General features: G+C 51.4%; 5 protein-coding genes across 5 annotated transcripts; all 5 read left to right on the forward strand.

Annotated features, from left to right (window-relative positions):
- Positions 1–261: 261 nt before the first annotated feature.
- Positions 262–1,916, forward strand: P170DRAFT_423313 (uncharacterized protein; the record flags this gene model as incomplete). Its single annotated transcript, XM_024847498.1, has 7 exons — positions 262–332; positions 471–603; positions 684–741; positions 973–1,264; positions 1,369–1,391; positions 1,631–1,815; positions 1,848–1,916. The coding sequence occupies 7 exons, from the start codon at positions 262–264 to the stop codon at positions 1,914–1,916; spliced, it is 831 nt and encodes a 276-aa protein (XP_024707743.1).
- A 365-nt stretch (positions 1,917–2,281) lies between these two features.
- P170DRAFT_104574 (uncharacterized protein) lies at positions 2,282–3,950 on the forward strand. Its single transcript, XM_024842284.1, has 6 exons — positions 2,282–2,485; positions 2,560–2,633; positions 2,688–3,015; positions 3,071–3,127; positions 3,182–3,343; positions 3,423–3,950. The coding sequence occupies exons 2-6, from the start codon at positions 2,588–2,590 to the stop codon at positions 3,784–3,786; spliced, it is 957 nt and encodes a 318-aa protein (XP_024707744.1). The 5' UTR covers positions 2,282–2,485; positions 2,560–2,587; the 3' UTR covers positions 3,787–3,950.
- A 2,127-nt stretch (positions 3,951–6,077) lies between these two features.
- On the forward strand, positions 6,078–7,761 carry aspE (septin; the record flags this gene model as incomplete). The annotated part of the gene is made up of 2 exons (XM_024843724.1): positions 6,078–6,607; positions 6,669–7,761. 2 exons carry the CDS (start codon positions 6,078–6,080, stop codon positions 7,759–7,761), a joined length of 1,623 nt encoding a protein of 540 aa, XP_024707745.1.
- A 1,921-nt stretch (positions 7,762–9,682) lies between these two features.
- Positions 9,683–12,290, forward strand: anxc4 (annexin ANXC4; the record flags this gene model as incomplete). Its single annotated transcript, XM_024847499.1, has 2 exons — positions 9,683–11,926; positions 11,979–12,290. The coding sequence occupies 2 exons, from the start codon at positions 9,683–9,685 to the stop codon at positions 12,288–12,290; spliced, it is 2,556 nt and encodes an 851-aa protein (XP_024707746.1).
- Positions 12,291–14,785: 2,495 nt separating this feature from the next.
- gta1 (glutaminase GtaA) lies at positions 14,786–17,270 on the forward strand (the record flags this gene model as incomplete). The annotated part of the gene is made up of 8 exons (XM_024843827.1): positions 14,786–14,979; positions 15,047–15,339; positions 15,426–15,865; positions 15,923–16,506; positions 16,559–16,761; positions 16,811–16,954; positions 17,005–17,140; positions 17,192–17,270. The coding sequence occupies 8 exons, from the start codon at positions 14,786–14,788 to the stop codon at positions 17,268–17,270; spliced, it is 2,073 nt and encodes a 690-aa protein (XP_024707747.1).
- Positions 17,271–17,509: the final 239 nt, after the last annotated feature.

Consider the following 17,509-nt stretch of genomic DNA (forward strand, 5'->3'; position numbering starts at 1 on the left):
CTTATTCCGCGTCTTTGTCAGAGTGCGGAATGCATTTTGCCTCGCACATCATCCTCGGACAGATGATGAATCTGGAAGCCACTGGGGCCTGAGTGTGGGAACTGATTGATAATATAATACCTGGTAGCTGCAGAAATTCAATCTCTTCTATCTTTATCATCTTGTGTTCATAATCCCATTTCATCAGCAACATTACTCCCAGACCTGTATCTTGGCCTACTCCGCAACTAAGGTACTCTACAACACTACTGCGTACAGAGCATGACAGACGCTTTCGCATTCACCTACCCCTCACCGTTGGAGGGGTACGAAAATCTCGAGCCACTATCAGAGTAAGTTCGCATTCTATTTTGCTGACTTAACAAAACCTCGCGCGGGAGCAAGCCGCTATGCACGAGAAAAACAGAAGAAATCCACACCGGTCTGCACAGGAAACACCTTTCTAACTAGTTACAACACAATCTGAACAGCGAGAGAAACGAAGACGGCAAATCGCTGAAAAACCCCCAACATGGGATCCTGAGTAAAGCGTACGAGGAGTTCCCCGATCCGCTGGCGAAGGACCGACGCGGCGGCTTCGATGTCCATATTTATCATTTCCCGGTATGTTTGCTTGTCGGTCTCGTCTGCTTGATACGAGTAGAGAGGATATGAGAGATCAAGTCTAACGAAAAGACCCGAAGAATAACCCCGACCAAGCTGCCTTCGCAAAGGCGCTCTGGGAACGAATCCGACGAGAATGTAAGCCGGGTCATTCTTTTTTCTCCCCATTCACATGTTGCATTCCCATCTGAAAAGAGCCCAGAGAGGGGAGGGGAAGGAAAGGGGCATGATCAAGCCAGCCAGCCAGCCAGCCAGCTTAACCTAACCCAACCCCGTGGCTCCCCTTCGGAACATTATACCACATACTAGACCCCAGACCGAAGCTACCAACCCAACCCACGTGCTAACCAGAATGGCAATGACGCGCAGTTCCCGAGCTGCGGATCTACACGTTCTTCGACCGACCGATAGGCCCGCACCCGGTGGCCATGTTCGAGGTGAACCTGTTCACGCCGGCGCAGTTCGGGGCATTTGTGCCGTGGCTGATTCTGAACCGGGGACCGCTGAGCGCTTTGGTCCACCCGAACACGGTGGAAACGGAAGAAGAACGAAATCATACACAGCGGGCGACATGGCTGGGGGAGAGGATTCCGTTGGATTTAAGGGTTTTTAAGCTGATGCAGGAGAAGCAGAGGAGGGAGGCGGAGGAGGGGAAGAAGTAGTATGTAGGTATAGAGATGAGTAGGAATTAGGTATGTGATGGTTGGGAATTTGGCAAGGCAAGTGTGCTAGTTTCGTAGTTGAATTGGTTTTCCTTCCAAGTAGCAAGATACATAGAACACAGGTAAGTAAGTGGACTTTGGGCTTGGTTGGCACCGTTCACAGTGTTCCCTCCGTCGGATTTAAAAACATCCCAGATCAAACCTCGAGGGTTGCGTTGCAGTTACCAGGCCACCCATACCAAGTATCAGCCGGTCGGTCACAACACCTCAGACATGAACACAGATGATCCCTGCAGGGCTGACTGACCCTGAACACTACGCACTAGTTAGTAGTTATGATTTATGAACCTCCCTGTGAACACCAGTTATGAGTGACTTCCATCACGGGATCGATCGGGCATATCCGACGCGACCACAAGATGACCATGTCGATCCCAACCACGCCGGTCCCTGTCGCCGGATGATTGGCTCTGCTTGGATCATGCTTATCGGCCTTGTGTATGGCGTTTTCCTACAACCCCTGCGCGCGCAGTTCAGTTCGGTCGAGAATGTGAAAATGACTACTACGCATATTACTCGCAGGTAGGATTCGGGAGTCGGGGTCTCCGGTCCTATGGACAGCCTGCCACTGCCAACCTGCCTGATCCATAGGGCCAGGCCAAGGTGCTATTTCTTCTACGGCAGATAACCCATGTCTGCCAGGAACAATGACGATCGGCGATGTCCTGCTTCCTCTCATCATTCGTCTGTTCTTTGCACGGGGTAGGCCAATTGGCTGAGACATATTTCATCATTTCATCAGCTGCAGATACTACCCTCCCTACTACCAACCTACCTAGGGTTGGCTTTTTTATTTTTTATTTTTGCCAGCCTTCGCCTGCGACATTCCGACCACGACCAGGGAGAAAGAGAGAGGGAAGGGGGTGGGATAAACGGACCCCACGATAGGAAACGAAACGGTCCGGTCAGGAGGTTTAGATCGATCGATGCTATGTAACCTGAGCCCATCCTGGACGGTCAACGTGCAGGGAACCTGGATAATCATATCCCGAATGAGAATTCTTGTCTGTTGCCCGTGACGGGGGTGTGTGTTGCTCTTAAAGAGGGAAATGGACGAGGGAGTAGTTGTTTCTTTTTCTTTTTCTTTTTCTTTGCTTTGCGATCTTGTTGGATGAATTGTTAAGGTGGCTCAGTGGGCTTTGCTTGACGAGAGATACTATGTGAGTTTTCCTGACTTCTCCTGGTGTCGATATACTAGGTAGTATCGGGTTCTAAACGTCTCCGTTTACTATAGCAAAGCAGCAAATTGAGAATTCCTACCAATGGCTCTGGCAGCGACGTCTCTGCCCAGCTATGTGCTGGACTATGGTACGTACTTTTAGTCAGATTGAGGAAAAAGAACATCCTGCTAACATACGACAGCACCTCTTGTCTGGCTACACAGCGAAGACCCCTACCGACCATCAGGGTTTGCGCAACAAGTCGAGCACACCAGCCCGCAGGTGGACTGGAAAGTAGTCGAGGGAGCACCGTCGAAGCTGACGCTCGATAACCTGGACAAACTCAATGATCTGGGCAACACAAGCGTGTATCTGACATCCGAGGAGGGCATTGATGCGGACCCGACGCCGGACTGGTTCTACGGCGCCGAGATCACTGAGGAGGGCAAGACCGACGATGTGGCCTCGTCTATTATCGTGAATGACCACGGCGATGGCACAGTGGATGCTTTCTATTTCTATTTCTATGCGTGAGTGATGGATTCCTCATAGCATAGCGTGACGACATGCTTATCGGATTTGAAGGTATAACCAGGGAAATACGGTCGTGGGAATGGAGTTCGGTAACCATATGGGAGATTGGTCAGATGAATTGAGTCCGATAGATACTATATGGTGATTCTGACACGATGACAGGGAGCATAACATGATCCGCTTCTCCAACGGAGAGCCGCAAGCCATCTGGTATAGTCAGCATGCCAACGGACAGGCCTTCAAGTACAAAGCCACCGAGAAGAAGGGCAAGCGACCGATCGCCTATTCAGGCAAAGGCACGCATGCGCTGTATTCCATTGCCGGGTATGTGGGTTTCTTTTCCTCTCCTCGTTCTCATATCTGCCCTGCGATATTAGCTAAACTCTATCAATTGGGTATCCAGCAACCACGATCACGCCATTCCCCATCTGAACCTCCCCTTCGGCTTCGTCGTCGACACCACCGACCAGGGAACTCTCTGGGACCCGATCCTGAGCACATACGCGTACAGCTACAACGCCGCCGACCAGAGCTTCACGCCCTACGATGACAGCTACCCGGTCAACTGGCTGAACTTCAATGGGCAATGGGGCGACGACGCTCTGCCGGGAGGACCGGAGCTGTTTGGACAGAAGAAATACGCCGGCGGACCCAACGGACCCAAATTCAAGAAGCTTTCGCGGACCAAGGTGTGTCCGGACGATCCCTGCGTTGAGCTCCCTTTCCGGGTTTGGAGCGTGATCAACTCAACGTCGGCAACACCCTGAGGAACGGGGCAAGGGAAAGGGAAGTTCGGAGAGTGACGAGTCCCGAGTACGGTACGGGCCTAACGGTTATTGTACAGAACGTGGGACCCCGAGCAGAGGCGTCTGGGACATGTTTGAAATGATTGAATAATCCGACGGGCGATGTGGGGTCAGGAGAGGGGGTTGAGCTTGAGTGACCTGATCTGATGTGTTTGCCCGAGGCCCCGTGTTAGTCCATTATTTGAGCTGCGAGGGTAGACAAGGGGAGATTTGTGTTCATAGAGGGAAGTGATGGGAAAGTTAATGTTAATCCAGCTATGCTCTATTCTGCTTGATTGGCGGTGATGAATGCTCCTGCGAAAACGGAGTCGAGAATGGATCGTAAATTCCAACTCTCAACTCTCAACTCTCAGGGGTTTCTCGCGCGCTGAGAAATGGAGGCACGGGACCAGGCGAACTCTAATGGGACTAGCGCCGGGGTTCCTGAGCAGCTGCCCGTCTCAGCCAATCAGAGAACGCCACTCTTGGTTTGTGGGGAATTACGCCGGTACCGTCACGTTACTGGACCGGCGTTTGTTTGTGACGGGGACTGACGATGTTTTCCACGTTAACAGCTTGGGGGTGTTCTTGTCTGGGTCCTTCGTGTTGGAAGCTGAGATTCACTCGGAGCAAGAGATCCAATGTACGTTGCAATAAAGACAGGCTGATAGCTCTGGCAGCACTTCATGCACGCCATATGCATCACCACGGTCTAGTCAGTCGAGGTATACCCACGTGTGGCTGGACTTGGGATCACCGTTTTCTCCGTAGTCGGAATTCCACCACGGGCAGCCAGTGTTACGGCGCAGGTACAAAACCTTGGAACTCTGCCCGTATGAAATGCCCATTTCCAACGTAATGATGATCCTTATACAGGTGGGATACGCCACGATCGATCAGGAATCAGCCAACAGAAGGCGAAACCTCGCCTGTACCACCCGTCCTTGTTTTGTCACATATTTGGAGTGACATTCCTTCCACGCAGAGACAGACAGAACGACAGCCCCTCCACAATAATACCGTCGAACTAACCGCAAGTGGGGAGCGACAGTCTTGGGAGGTCGAGCCCCGGCATCTTGGCCTAAGGCTGCGTCGGGTCGTTGCCCCTGAATCTCCATCTTCCGAGCTCAGGGAAAAAAAACGTTCTCGAGCCTCTTCTCCGCCTTCGTCTCTCGTGTCGCAGCTCTGCTATCCGTCAGACCAAGCACGAGCAATTGGGATCAGAACGCAGGCTGTTGTTTGCTGCTCCGGTACGAAGCAATTGCTCCTGTCCAGCTCAAGCAACTCGGATGACCAGCAGGACGAAATAAAAACGCATCGTCCATCATCCTCATTATCGGTTGTCTGGCCGATCATCATCAGTCTTAGAACGCCGTCGTCCTTTCATTTCAACTCGGCTTTCCCTTTCAGCCTGGTTGCTTTCTTCTCTTTGCTTTTGCTCATTTCTTGTTACACCCTCTCCCTTATAACCGTCTCGTCCGGATGTGCATCAGTCGGACGTTGTGAGCAGCTATTTTTCCAACGTCTCCCAAGGCTAAACACCTTTTTTCTTTTTATTTTTTTTTTCTCAACGAGAAAGCAAAGAAAAAACATAGAAGCTAGAAGCTTTCATCCACATCTGACCCATTTTATTCAGCTCTGCGCATTCTTTCTCAATCCAATTTACCCCTGATCTTCCCACCAGGAGACCCGAGTGTGGATTCGACCAAAGCTTGCTGCGCTTGTGAACGTCGAATTATCTTTAGGCGCATTCCCCCAATCTTATCATTTTTTGTCGGTTGCGGTCGAGCTACCACTCGTTCCTCGCATCAAGCTCCTATCGCTCAATTGAAAGAAGCGACACAGGCAACCACAGTGAATCGCAACAGCTCGTACACTTAGCTAGATTGACTCCCAGCGTCGCTTCAAGCCCCATAATCTGCCAAGACTGTAAGTGTTTTGTGACCTAGTTGGTTCATAGTTGTTGGGGAAATCCGAGCAACCTCGACGGAGCTGCACCTGCCACCGGGCAGTCTGCAGGGCTGTATCTCACGGCGTCCATGCTGACTTATACCAAGTGGTTTGCCTAGGATTTCCGATTACTCCATTATTCAGGGGAACGGAACGACTTGAAATTGCGCGAAAAGAGTCGGTAACGCGGGAAGCTTCTGTCGGCGAAGGAATCTATATCTGAGACAACATTAATTCACTGGAACCCCACTTTTGGCCAAAGTACCCATCCGTGTAACAGCCAGTCGAGTGATTGGAAGGTGCCACCCTGATTTTCTCCCCCAATGTCGACCACTTCTTCTAGACCCCATACGCCGGGCTACCCTCAACCTCCTCCCGAACCCCTTCCCGCCGTCACGGAGAATGGTGATACCACCAAAGAACAACGAAGAACCTCGTCTCTCGGCTTCCTCCGTCGCTCCAAGTCTACCGATATCCTAGGTGAAAGGAAGTCCTCCGGAAGCAAAAGCAAAAAAATGGGCAAAACACAAGCGACGGAAGAGGAAATCCGTCGCCAGCGCGAATCCATGCCCCGACAGCCTCCCCGTCTGCCCGATTTCGCTCCTCCCCCGGTTCTCGAAACATTCGGCGGCGACGAACGTCACGATACCCTCGCCGCTCTTTCTAGCCAGGCAGTTCCGTCCCAGCAACAGGCTCGCAGTGCCGTGAGCACCCCGGCAGCCTCCGAATCCGACCCCTATGCCCGCACCGAGAGCATGACACACCGTGGACGGTATAGCTACGCCAGTAGTGCGGTGAGCACCGTCAACAGTCCGCGCAGGCTGCGTCGCCGTAAGGACCCGACACCCTACAAGTGAGTGATAAAGTGAAAAGATGGATGGAAATGAAACATCGAGCGCTGACATTTCGTCTAGCGTCCTTGTCATCGGTGCTCGCAACTCGGGCAAGACCTCGTTCCTGAACTTCCTCAGAAAGTCGCTGGCAATGCCACCCCACAAGCACCCTTCTCGTCCTTTCGAGGAATTCGAATCATATAATCACCAGGCTTCTTCCAGCGAAAGCTATTCGTCCAATTACCTCGAAACGGAGATCGACGGAGAACGTGTCGGACTGACCCTGTGGGACTCGCAGGGACTGGAAAGAAACATCGTCGACATTCAGCTGCGCGGTGTTGTGGGGTTCTTGGAGGGCAAGTTTGAGGAGACTCTGAGCGAGGAAATGAAAGTAATTCGCTCGCCTGGCGTGCGAGACACCCATATCCATTGTACTTTCTTGATCCTTGACCCGGTGCGCCTGGACGAAAATATCGCTGCCGCTGAACGTTGGGCCCAAGGAAACCCCAAGTCTACCGATTCTCCCGTTATCGGCATCCTTGACGAAAACCTTGACATTCAAGTTCTTCGCAAAGTCGTTGGTAAAACCACGGTCGTTCCGGTCATCAGCAAAGCCGACACCATTACCTCGGCTCATATGTCTTACCTTAGGAAGGCCGTTTGGGATAGCTTGAAGAAGGCCAACATCGACCCTCTCGAGGTGCTCGCTCTCGATGAGCAAGATGAATACGCGTCTTCCGAAGAAGAAGAGGAGGATGAGGAGGCCGACGAGGAAAAACCAACCGAAGATTTGGAAGAGGGTGCGGCGGTGAAGCCCCCGGGATCCCCCTCCGCTCGCAGTCAGAGTTCTCGCAAATCGTCCGGATCCCAGGCCGCTTCCCAGCTTCTACCATTCACCATTCTGTCACCTGATCCGCACTCTTTGAAGTCCGACGAGGAGCCCGTTGGCCGAAGGTTCCCCTGGGGCTTTGCAGACCCTCACAACCCCGAGCACTGCGATTTCTTGAAATTGAAGGAGTCAGTGTTCAGTGATTGGCGAGCCGAACTGCGTGAGGCGAGCCGTGTGATCTGGTATGAGAACTGGAGAACCAGCCGTCTGAATCGCAACGGCCCCAGTCCAGTTGCTCCACCTCCCCAGAAGAAGACCTACAGTGGCCGGATGGGTCCCCGTTGAATCTAAGGATCTTCGAGGGCCGATTTGGTACTGCGATATGGCATCTTTTACCCCTTTAGACGGCTTCTTTGAATTCTTTCCGCCCCCCTCCCCCTCTTCCTCTTTCGCTCCTTTATGAAACAGATTTCACATCCTATTTGTTCGTTCCATCTCTCGCGTCCCCGAAGTTTTGCGGTCATGAATGGCAACGCGAATCTCGGGGCTCGAAATGTGGCGGAGGGTAGTCATGTGCCTCTAGTTATACGTTTCTCTTCTCCGTCATGCATTTTTCTTATCTGATTCTCACTTTAACGTGGAATGATCCCAGGTTCCACCCGGAACAGCTTCAGACTATTCGGACAGCCGTTGGACTGACGATGAGTGAGGAAGAACAAATCGCTCGCACACCGGCATTCCGTTCAGGCGCAGTGAAGCCTATCGAAATCCCTGGATACTCCCTAGACTTGGACACTGTTGTTTTACGATTTCCCCTACCAGCTTGGTTGACAGAAGCGCCTGAGTTTATTATACCACTAGCGTACTAATTGCGATATCACTGTCGATGTTCCAGCGTCTCTGATTTCGGACCGACTCTTGTATGGTGTATCCAATGGGCACGGTTATTTTCATGTTTTCTTATCTCTGTTTATCCCATCTTCCCCTTCTCCATGTGTGATCTCTTTCGAGTTTCTTCTTACATGACATGTATTCCTGTTTTTATTAAAGTTTTGCCTTTTCTGTCGGAATAGGCCGTCGCTGTCCCGGTTGTGCCTCTAATGACTAGTCTCGAGCCCACGTTTTATTCTTTCCTGTCCTTGCCCAATTTCTTGCCAGAATGCTGTGAGCATGGAACAATGGGACGCTTTTAGCTATTAATGAATCTCTTAAATCCTTGCGATGGCCAGGCTCTTTCTAATTATCGACATGCCAATGGAAGAACTTAGGACGACAACCAGGAATGCTGAGTAAGCGGAGACATTCCGGCGGCGGAACCGCAACAATGGAGGGGCGTTTATCGTCATTAAACCCTCATCTACCATCATCCTCGGGTATCTATGAATGTGCTCATCGATATCGATTCCACTCCCCAATACTTGAATGGCATGACGAAGGGTCTCTTTCCGGCCCCATTCGCCCATCAGCCGGTGGTACGGAGTACGAGGAGAAGGCTGTACTGTTCGACGCAAGTCACGAAGAGACGAATGGAGCAAATAAGGCTGAAGGAATGCGCGCATCCAATGAGAGGAAGCGTGGCGGCCGAACTTGCCGCGAGGAATGGAGTCAAGAATGAAGACCGAAGGGATTGTCCATCATTCAAGGGAGCGCCTGGTGGACTGGTGCGACGCCGCGACACCGTCCTACCTTAGCTCCCCCTCGAACGTGCCAGGATACGAGGCGCTAACGCAGTGAAGGCCCAAGTGGAGGTGGATTCAGCTCCCATGGCAGGTCATTCGCGAGAAGGCTGAGCAGACTGACCAGGGGCAGTCCAAGCAAGTTCAATCGATCTGCCCGTCAGCTTCAAACCTGAGACGATGCGGCTCCTCGTCGATTAATATCGTCGCTCGTGTCCCGAGACTGTGGTTCCTGCCATAAATAAAACAGTCGGCGCGTATCCTACCGTGAGTGACGATTGTGTCTTGAAGTTCTCCCCTTGACGCCGACCCCTCCGACGATCAGTTTGTTCATCTCTGTTTATCGGTCTGTTCGCGCTTGCTCAGCTGCCCTCCCTCTCGGCGGGCCACAAACCCAAATTTTGTTATTTACTTGTGACCGAGTCGCTTTTGGATCGCACTTTTTGTTCATCCCCCGCTCACCTTGGAGTGTCCTTTCTTCCTATCCAAAGCTCGATCGCTGTCCTTGAATATTTTTCTAAAACTGCTTTTGCGCCTAGTTGCGATCTTTGCGATCTATCGTGCCGTCTCGGTTGAGTTCATTGCCATCCATGTCACTCCAGGTCGGCGACCCACGGTCGCGCGGCCGCTCCAAGTCCCCAGGCGGCCGCATCCGGGACCGTTCCAAATCTCGCGACAGCAGACTGCCTTCTCCAGGCCCCGATGCCACCAGATCCTCCTTCCTGAATCCCGATATCGTGCGCGAACACCTACGGTCGCGCTCTAGGAGCCGAGGCGCGAGTACCAGTCGCAGCCATCGCAGCAGCTCTCGTTACCGACCCACAGGCTCGGACTCGGATCACGATGGTAGAAGCTACGTCCTGCGCCCCGAACGAAACCGCGACGACTATTATCTCTCCGATGCCGCGGAGAGCAGATCTGGGAAGCGCAGCAGCAAGTATGCGCGATCCCCTAATCTTCGCCCCGTCCGCTACGATGACTCTTCGGATGAGTCTTTGGATTCGGAGGACGACGCACTTGCGTATGGAGATATACCGGTGGACGCACAGCGTGGCTATTACAAATATGGAGCATCACCCCGTGCCTCTTCTTCGCAAGTCGAGGCAGCGCAGATGTCTGGGGCATTGAATGCGGACCGGCTCTTCAAAAATGGATCATCACGCGTTGAGGAGGACCTTCCGGGCAGCCACCCCAGCTATGCTCGACCTGGACCTTACAAGTATGCGGTGCCTTCCCAGTATGCTCAGACGCAACCTACTTCGCAGTCGAACTGGGCGCCGATCCCAGAGTGTGAGCGACCGGGGTTCGTCCCGCCAACGTCGCAGGCGGAACAAGCAATGCCCGGGGCTTTCCCCCCGGCATCAACATACCCGGAGCTTTCTACCAGTACCGCAGCGCCTGTGTTCCCGATGCCCCAATATGCCAATCTGGAAGGGCAGCAGATTCCCTACGCGACCAGGAGCGGTCGTCCTCTCTCGGTATCTACCACCAATGCCTACACCCCTTCTGTGGCATCGCCGACCCATTCGCGCCATGCATCAGATACCTCTGCCCAGCCGGGTTACGCCAGACCGGCTCCTTACCAATATGCGCATGTCGACCCCAATGTCAAGTATAGCTCCAAGTCTTCGAGCAGTGCCGCTGAAAGCAGTCAACCCCAATACTCAAATATCAGGTACTCTTCAAGGCCTCAGTTCTCCAAGGCCCAGACCAGCCGCCAGGAAAGCGAGCCCCAGTTTGTGGAGATTACCCCAGGCAGCAGGACCGGAAATCGCCCTGCAAGTCTCTCTGTGTCGTCAGCCAACAATCTCTCCGTCGCCGCCCCAGATCCGAGTTTCCGACCGGCCAGTCCTCTACAGGAGCCGTACAAGGGCACCTACCAGAGCATTTCTCCCATGCCTTCACCGATCGTGATCCCTTCCAAGTTGGACGAGGACATCTCTGACCTGGAGCCCCTGGATGGAGGGTCCGATACAAGTGGCCGGAGAAAGCATCGGAGAAAGAAGTCCAAGGACGAAAGAGAGCGGAAGGAGAAAACCAGCGATCGCTCAAAAAGGGACAGCAGCCGCGTTCGACACGAGCGTCACGACTCTAATGGGAAACAGGCGCTTGTATTGATCTCCCCAAGTGCCAGTCGCAAGAAAGTCTCTTTCTATGACGTCGGTCCTGATGCGGTTGCCATGCAGGAAGCTTTGAACAGTCGCAGTATCGACAACAAGGCGATCATCCGCGTGTTGCCCCACTTGACCAGCGATGAAATGCTGGATCTTCGCAAAGAGTATAAGAACCACGTCAAGTTGCACGGCAAAGGAATCAACCTGGCCAAACACATTCGATTGAAGTTGGGCAATAGCGCTTTCGGTAAAGTGTGCTACGCCACGGCGCTAGGCCGCTGGGAATCCGAGGCATTCTGGGCCAACTGCTATTACCAGTCGAGTACGTCTCGGCGGGAGCTTCTGATCGAGTCGCTCTTTGGTCGCAGTAACAGTGAAATCCGGCAGATCAAGGAATGTTTCCGCGACTCGCGGTATTCAGACAGTCTGGAAAAGTGCATGAAAGCGGAACTGAAAGCGGATAAGTTCCGCTTGGCGGTACTGCTGGCGCTCGAGGAGAGTCGCCAGAGTGAACGGGATCCTCTAAATATGGATCTAGTCCATCGCGACGTCGAGGAGCTCAACAGAGCTCTCCTTTCGCGGAGCGGCGGCGAGACCGCAATGATTTATATCATAGTCCGCCGAAGCGATTCTCATCTGCGAGAGGTCCTTCGCGCGTATGAGAAGATTTATAATCGCAACTTTGCTCGTTCTATGATTTCTAAATCGCAGAACCTTGTCGTATGTTACCTCCCTATCCCCATCTGATTGACGGCTTGACTAATAAACCTAGGGCGAAACACTTGCCCACATTCTCAACGGAGTCATCAATCGGCCGATGCGAGATGCGCTCCTGCTCCATCAAGCTCTCCGGGAGTCGCGCACAGGCAAAGAGCGCTCCGAACTATTGATTTCCCGACTGGTCCGATTCCACTGGGAACCGCGGCACCTGGACCAGGTGAAGACCGAGTTCCGCCGGCGGTATGGCGAGCGATTGGAGGAGGCGATTGCAGAGGAGGTGTTACCGACCAGTGGCGGCACCGAATGGGGCGAGTTCTGCATTGAGCTGGCGCGAAGTTCGAAAACACTTATGAAAAGGGTTTGAATGAAATCGTCGGGGCTGGTTAAGGGGTGGAGGAGGTATGTGTTTCCTACGGGTGGTAATTGCTTATGATTTGATGACTGCTTATGTATCTAGAGGAATGAATGGGTTTGCCTGGATTGTGTATTTACCATTTCTCTTCGTTCTTTCTTTCTCTCTTTCTTTTCTTACTCTACTGGTTGATTGAATGATCGGTGACGGGGCCGGGAGTTGACATTAATTAATATCTGGGATCTTGGGTTGATATCCGGGGGTTAAAATATTTTCGGGATTCAGTGATAGGGACATATTTGTTTTTATTTATTCTATTCTATTTTCACTTCATAGTTCCTGGATCTGGAGAGGAAAAAAAAACTACGTGTGGATGAGTTGTCGTGTTACATTTTTCTCCGCAGAATTGATGCAGTGGTTTTTCTGTAGGTGAGGTCTTTATGCTGTACACCAGGAATATCAGTATTATATTCTAATAGACATTGATCGCCCACTCTGCCTGTCGCCTACTATTATATCTTGGGCGAGCTCGTTTGCGCAAGTCTACAGAGCGACCTAAACGAGGCTCCTTGCTTGCTGATAGCAATGACAACTGTACATGCTCCGAGACATGCAAGGGGAGACACACGATTCAGACATAGAGCCAGTATATCTGATATAGCCTAATCTGAAATCAAGAAAAGAGGGGAACCAAACTAGCGAAGTTACCCTACTTGCTACCCACTCCGTACATGCTTAGAGTCAATGAACAACACATCCTGTCGGTCAACTCGACGGTAGAGTCTGTTTAACCAGGACCACCCATACTGGATGCGGAAGAGCGACTGACTGACGTGGTAGCCCGGACATCCATTGACGACCCTCCAGAAGACGTGAACCAAAGCGTGGAAAACGCACTACGCAGCGTGGCCTGGTACCTGCGTGGGATGTGATGGTGGTGGTGGTGGTCTGGTCTTATTTGGTCTGGTCCCTTGGCTATTGCTTTTCCTGCCGTGGAACCGAGAGATTTCACGCGACTGGCAGGCAGGCAGGGTGTTATTTTTCCTTTTTTCCTTATCTCCCCTTTTCGAGTTCCCCGTTCGACGGGATCCAACCATGGATGGATGATCAGACACAAAAGTAGGAGCTTCGTGATTCGCGTCCTTTTCTCCGGCCGGAGTAGATAAAAACGATGATCGGTGGAAAAAAAAAAGCGGAGTCGATCGGATTTCCCCTGTCTCCATTCTCCACATTTGTGATGGATGGATGCTGTGGTGAATGGTCATCCGCGGGGAGACCGACCAGGATTTGTATTTTGATTTGTATTTATTCATGCAGGTCGAGTCGAATCCTGGTTCCTGAGGAGTTTGGGCTAGTCACTGGCCGCGGGTCACACGGCAGGAGTACCTAGCCTAGAGGGCCGACAGACCACTTGGGGAGGATTTTTGTCTCACATGATGGCATCACAAAGGGCGGTCACATTGAGGGGGTTGAGATTGATTTGGGGATTCGAGTTGACGCAGTCGGTAGAGGTTGAGATAGAGAAGAGAAAAGAGAGAAGAGAGGAGCAAGAGAGAGGGGGAAGAGGGTGCCTGGAAGTGCCTAAAAGTGCCTGAGGAAGTACTTCCGTGTCACCTGCCCGATTCGGCAGGCGCTCGTGGCGTCGCTTGTTCCTGGTCTTCTTTTCTGCTTTTCTTCTTCTCTTCTCTTCTTCTGCCTCGATCCTGACCGCTTCAATGCAACCTTTTACAAATCATCATTTCAAAGTCACTCGCTTATCCCGGTTTCTCTCGTCGCTCGTTCTCATCCAATCGCCGCTCGTTGCCATCTATCCCTAATACCCGAGGCAGCCATCCGTGAATTGGAGCGCAAGCCTGCTTGGCTCATTACCCCATATCTTACCTAGTAGTCTCTGTTAAGCTCCAATGGTCGCTTGAGGTGGATCAAGAAGCAAAGTTCAAGCACCACTCACGCTACGCCCAAGGTCCCACCTGTTGATCGGATCGTCCTTGGCGCCTTGACTATGTCCATCACACTGTCGGGGTAGATGCCCTTCATGCTCTGTTTTCCTTGCGTGGTAAATTATTCTCTCTACCTCGGCCTGCTCACTCGTGGCCTCCACTTTTCGGATACATTGGGGTATATCTTGCATGAGACCCCCCCATCCATCCGGAGGCTGACATGTCAGACGATACCCAGGAGTTTTTCCATCATACATGTTCTTGCATTTTTTGACTTGGTTATAGATTCTACCTTGTCTCTCGCTAAACTTTCGTGAATCGGTTCTAGTCGCCTAGCCGGATTCTTCCCTGACCCCTGGAATGCGGTCTCGACCAACTATATAAGCGCTCGTGGCATTCCGACAAACATTCCGAATCTGAATCCCATTCCCAGTGTTTGACATCGCCAGTTCGTCTGCTTTATTTGTTTTTCTGCGGTGAAGAGAAAACAAACATCACCCAATTATATAAGGATTTCTTTCTTAGAGAACAATGATTGCTGGTTGACATTCAACCGCCCAATCCATCATGATATTGTCGCTTCTCTGTATCCCGGCCGCATTCCTGGCTTCTGTGACGGAAGCAGTGTCGGTCTTCACTCCGGCCAGACCTCCTGCCCTTCCACTGGCTGTGAAGTCTCCGTACTTGAGCACCTGGTTGCCCGCTGGGAAAGATGGTGGAAATGGAGGATACCTGGCTGGAGAATGGCCGACCTTCTGGGAGTGAGTGGTTCTAGTGTTGAAGATACGCTATCATTGGACATTGGCTAAAGAGTAAACTTTCATACAGAGGTCAGATCAATGGCTGGGCTGGTATGATTCGTGTTGATGGTAATGTTTACACTTGGATGGGGCTACCGGGAACGACCACGGTCAATCAAACCGCCTATGAATACACGTCGACAAAGAGCATTTTTACTTTACATGTTGGAAACTTGGTCGAGATGAATGTTACGTTCTTGTCACCGATCACGCCAGACGACTTGCGGAGACAATCGCTCATATTCTCTTACCTTGATATTGATGTCGCGTCGCTGGATGGCAAGGATCATGATGTGCAACTCTACACGGATATTTCAGCAGGTATGTATCCGTGTTACTTACCACGGATGAGCACCCCAGCTCCATGTTGGCGCAGATTCAGAGAACCGTGTCTGACCAGATTGCAGAATGGGTGTCAGGAGACCGAAAAGCTATAGTGGAGTGGGACCACGGTGTCACCAAGGACGGTGTTTCTTATCATAAGATCAATCGACAAACGCAACTGCTATTCTCTGAAGTCAAGGATCAGGCTGAATGGGGTGAGTGGTACTGGGCGACAGACAGCGGAGACGGTCTTACCTACCAGTCTGGGGGTGGTTCTGCTGTTCGGGACGCGTTTACCAAGAATGGAAAACTCGACAATTCGAAAGACAGCAACTATCGTGCTATCTCGGACAATTGGCCGGTATTTGGGTTTGCCCGTAATCTGGGATCGGTGAAGGCAGGAGGAGCGCTGTTCACCATCGGTTTAGCCCAGAGAGATGCGATCCAGTATAGTGGTAGCTCGGATGGAACCATTGCCGAGCCTTCGCTGTGGACGAGCTACTTTAGCGATGGGCCAGCAGCGGTGAGTATTGATATTTCAGGCTTGTATAGTTGTGGATTGCTCATTATGATTTTATAGCTTGATTTTTTCCATCATGATTATGCGGAGTCAAGTTCTCTTTCATCGGACTTGGACAAACGGATTGCCAAGGATTCTCTGGCTGCAGCTGGCCAGGATTACCTGACCATCACGTCCCTCAGTGCCCGCCAGGCGTTTGCTGCGACCCAACTTTGCGGAACCCCAGATAACACCTATCTTTTCATGAAAGAGATTTCGTCGAATGGAAATATGAACACGGTCGATGTCATCTTTCCCGCTCACCCTGTCTTCCTGTACACCAACCCGCAGCTTCTAAAATTTTTGATGAAGCCACTTTACGAGATCCAAGAACGTGGCAAATATCCTAACAGATACGCGATGCATGATATCGGAAGCCATTATCCCAATGCGACCGGTCACCCCGATGGCAACGACGAGCCAATGCCTCTGGAAGAATGCGGCAACATGGTGATTATGGCTTTGGCATATGCTCTTAAGGCCAAAGACATGGATTATCTCGACCTTCACTACAAACACCTGAAGCAATGGACGGCTTATCTGGTAGAAGATGCTATCTACCCAGCAAATCAGATATCCACCGACGACTTCGCTGGTCCTTTGGCGTATGTGTATACACCACTGTCCTGTACGGTCCAGAGCTAACAGATTCGACAGTAACCAGACAAACTTGGCACTGAAGGGAATAATTGGTATTCAGGCTATGGCCTCCATTGGCAACTTGACCGAGGACTTTGACGTTGCCACTAACCACTCACGCATTGCTCATGATTACATCGAACGGTGGCAGACGTTGGGAATCGCACACAACGCAGACCCACCACACACGACCTTGTCGTACGGATCCAATCAGTCTCATGGTAAGACTCGGTGCATGATGTACAATGAAATGTGAGCTGACTTTTATAGGGCTTTTGTATAATCTGTACGCCGATCGCGAGTTGGGATTGAACCTGGTTCCACAATCTGTTTACGACATGCAAAGCAAGTTCTATCCCACCGTACAGAATACCTATGGCGTGCCACTTGATACTCGCCATGAATATACGAAGGGTAAGCAGGATTTAGATGTCTGTATTGAACTTGAAAAATAACATAATCAGGTGACTGGGAACTCTTTACGGCGGCCATTGCCTCGAAAGATACGCGAGACATGTTCATTCGGCGACTTGCTAAGTGGATCGACGAGACTCCTACTAACCGCGCTCTTACTGACTTATATGATACAAAGAGTGGAGAGTGAGTTACTACTGTCTTTGGAATTTTCAAGAATGCGGCTGACCCAACTAGTTACCCTCAAATTACATTCATTGCTCGTCCAGTCATGGGAGGTGCCTTTTCTTTGATTCTTCTTGACCAAGGCCTCTGATATGAAGAATCAGGCGGGCCTTATTATTCTAGGATTCGATTCAATTCTTCGGTTGAGGTTAAGACTGTGCAGGTCACTGGTTATGATTCATCCTTTATTTTTTTCACTTATTTCTACTATGGTCATTGTTATGACCGAGGTTTTTTCTCGCCGACTACTCATTGGTATATAGTGCTTTCGCATATATAGCTCCTTCGTACTTCCTACCACCGTGGCACTGGAAATACTACTTGGTTTAT

This window comes from Aspergillus steynii (genome assembly GCF_002849105.1).
Source record: "Aspergillus steynii IBT 23096 chromosome Unknown P170scaffold_2, whole genome shotgun sequence".
Taxonomy (NCBI): domain Eukaryota; kingdom Fungi; phylum Ascomycota; class Eurotiomycetes; order Eurotiales; family Aspergillaceae; genus Aspergillus; species Aspergillus steynii.